General features: G+C 37.5%; 1 protein-coding gene across 1 annotated transcript; it reads right to left on the bottom strand.

Annotated features, from left to right (window-relative positions):
- On the bottom strand, positions 1-1,857 carry LOC140835444 (expansin-A4). Its single transcript, XM_073200939.1, has 3 exons — positions 1,589-1,857; positions 1,198-1,516; positions 1-575 (listed from the first exon to the last, which is right to left on the bottom strand). The coding sequence occupies exons 1-3, from the start codon at positions 1,740-1,742 to the stop codon at positions 266-268; spliced, it is 783 nt and encodes a 260-aa protein (XP_073057040.1). The 5' UTR covers positions 1,743-1,857; the 3' UTR covers positions 1-265.
- Positions 1,858-3,432: the final 1,575 nt, after the last annotated feature.

The raw sequence follows: 3,432 nt of genomic DNA on the forward strand, positions 1-3,432 counted from the left end.
TAGAGAATATATATATTGCATTAAGAATGACAATTACACACTGCTGCTTTAGTGACAAATTTATATTCTGATATATAAAAAAACCGAAAGACAAAGCTGCGGGCCACAACATTTGTGTGCAGCCGCTTCAGCAAATTTACTTAAATCATAAATAATAAGCAAGACCAGAGATTAAACTTAAAAGAGCAAAAACAGAAACAGAGTTTTTTCTCTCCACTCCCAAGTAATTTAATTGGCGCCAAATCAAAAGTGGTGGCGGGAAATCTCAGACTCTGAAGTTCTTCCCCACGAAGGTTTGACCGAACTGCCAGTTGGCGGGGACGATGTTCCAGGAGGTGGAGGTGCGTCGGTCACTTCCCGTGACCCTGAAGGAGAGTGACTGACCAACCAGGATGGAGTTCGATTGCCAGTTCTGGCCCCAGTTACGGCTCAAGCTCATCCACCCGGTCCTCGCCCCTTTCACGCTCGCCCTCACGAGATCCCCTGCGCCAGCCACGTTCGTGATCAGGATCAGGTTGAAGTAACGGTGACCGTTGATTGTGAATCTTATGCCTCCTTGCTTCCTACACGGTACCCTGCACCACCCACCACAGTTCATAGTAATCAAATTAATTAATGTCAAACCCCTGGTTGGAATTAATTTATACACTGAAATTCAAATTTCAAAAATTAAAAGTCTAGTATTGATTTCTTTATTTAATTGGACGAATTTAGTTCTGAGTACGGCGGGTACTTTTCGCACTGTGGCCCACGTCCTCGGTTCTAATGTTTAACTACACCAAGATCTACGGACCAGATCTATGCCCGGTGTTGCGTGGCGACATCCTAATATAGGTTGCTGAAGAACGATGATGATTGGGGACCGGGATACTGAATCGAAACAAACAATCACATGGCTACTATAAATAATTCATAACCCGAACAAACTATTCGGTAGTTTGTAAATTTCTGTTGCAAAATAATTCACACCGATCTGGAGTTATGCGTGACACCTGCTTTTTTAAATGTCATAAAAATTATCGATTTTTTGATATAAATTATCTACTAAAAAAAATTAATTTAACCGTTCATAGAGAACTCCTGCTTAAATGTTTATTTTTACTGTGTTTCAAATATATTAGAACATGTACCTAAAAACAAAGCAACGTGGGTAGGCAAAGAGACAAAAAGAAACGTATGGAGAAGAAATTAATATACCTGCGATAATTGACAGGCACAATTCCGGCGCGATATTCGGCGATCTTCAAGAACATAGGCATGGCGAGGTCGAAATGGGTCCTCGGGGGGTTGCACCACCCGCCATTGTCGTTGGGCAGAGCGTAGTTGGGAGGACAGAAATTCGTGGCCGTCACGAAAATGGAAGGGCTTCCCGCGTGACACCACTGCTTCTCGTTGGCGCACTTGATCTCGAAACACGCCCCGCAGCTGAACCCGTTGTTGAACAGCGCCGTGCTCAGCGCCGCAGTGTTCACCCCGTAACCCTGACTGTATAAATTCCCATACCCACAAGCCCCACCTGCAACCCAAATATATATATCAGCCGTAAAATGAAAAATGTATAATAAATCTCGTTAATGCGGTCACGTACCCATAGTTCCGGAGGCATCACTGCCACCGTAGAACGTGGCGTGAGCCCCTTGCCATCCTCCGCCGCCGTAGACGCCGGGGATCCTAGCTTCCGATGGTCTTACAGAAACCAGGGAAGTAACGCAGGCCATGAACAAGAAGACTAAAGCCATCATCTTCTCCCTCAGTAGATGGCAGTGAAACGCGGTTTCGGTAGTTGAAAATGAAAAGCAAAAAGCAGAGATACAGTTGGAGAAATGGAAATAGGGATGAGAGATGAATGGCAAGAGCGAGTGGAAGGGAGTATTTATTTATGAAGAGTGCCAGTGGCAGTTACTGTAATTTTACCATCATTTCATGTCCTCTTTTGTACATCCACGTTTCTTTTGAGTTCCAGTAAATTATACAGTCAAATTTTGTTGGGGTATTTATATTAAATTCTTTTTCCTATTAATAAATGTAAAACCGAAAGGTTTTATTATCATTAAGATATTTTATATAAATGTGGAATATTACCTTATATTTAACAAATGAAATTCGATTATCGCATCCAATGGCATTTCAGTTTTAATGGATCCTGTGGGTTCCAGTTGTGAAATTAACTACTTTTTCTATTATACAACAATTAGTTGACCAAAGACGTTTAAAACTTTGTTAATTATGGCATGCATATATACTCTCTATATTAAAAGGAAATATTTTAGTGGAATTATTTCTATATGTCCTAGTCTTAGTAAGATCGTTTCACAAATCATAATCTGTGAGACTGGTTAACCCTACTCATATTCACAATAAAAAGTAATACTCTTAGTATAAATAAAAAGTAATATTTTTCATGGATGATCCAAATAAGAGATCTGTCTCACAAATACGACCCGTGAGATCGTCTCACACAAATTTTTGCCAAAAAAAATTAGTTGCAAATTATAATGTTATATTAATAAAAAAATACCATTGTTTCATCGATCAATTATAACAAATACTACGACCTCATCGATCGATTTTGTGATATAAATATTTTATTTGGTCATACATGTGTTTTGTATCAAAAACTCACGAATAAAGATTCGTGAAACCGTATCAAAAGAGACACATTCTGTATTAATTATCTTCAATTTAAATAAATACAAATGCCTTGAGGTGTGTATTATCACGAGTATATATATATACACAAAAGTGAAGTTTTATAGGAAGAATTAGCATTTAGATGGGGCCGTACAAGTGAATGAATAGAAACGGGGGATGGATAGGCTTTAACGGGAGTTTAGGCGCAACATGTGGCTATAATTCTTAAATTAACAAGGATACAAACATAACCCCACTCAGATTACATGCGACAAATAAATCGCCATTATGCTTTCGAACACCTAACCTCCAGCTATCCAATGCCCCGTGGCATCTGTTCTATACTAAAATTTAATCGAAATTAATTGATTTTATTCTTGAAATTAGATGATACATAATTTCACACACAAAAAAAAAAACAAAAATCATATGTTGGGGGCGGGCTCCACATGTTGCACGCATTTCTCGAGGTGCAAAACGTGGCGTAGCTAGTCATATTTTTCACGGCGAGCAAAATTTCTTTAGAATTATGTATAAAAACGATTTAAAAAAAAATTTGTTTATCATAGTTATTTAAATGATGAAAACGAAAATTAGAAAAAAAATATAATATAAAAATGTAAATAAATTATGCTTAAATTGCGTCACACAACTCTTCTCGATCAATTTATTTCAAAATATTAATTAATTTATTCAGAACAAACACTCATTCTTTTAATAAGTACGAAGTTTTTTTTCCTATATAGATATTGGATTTGAATGTTATAATTAACTAAATATTAGGATTTAGGAACCATTTCT

The sequence above is a fragment of the Primulina eburnea genome, chromosome 1, assembly GCF_022965805.1.
Source record: "Primulina eburnea isolate SZY01 chromosome 1, ASM2296580v1, whole genome shotgun sequence".
Lineage (NCBI taxonomy): Eukaryota > Viridiplantae > Streptophyta > Magnoliopsida > Lamiales > Gesneriaceae > Primulina > Primulina eburnea.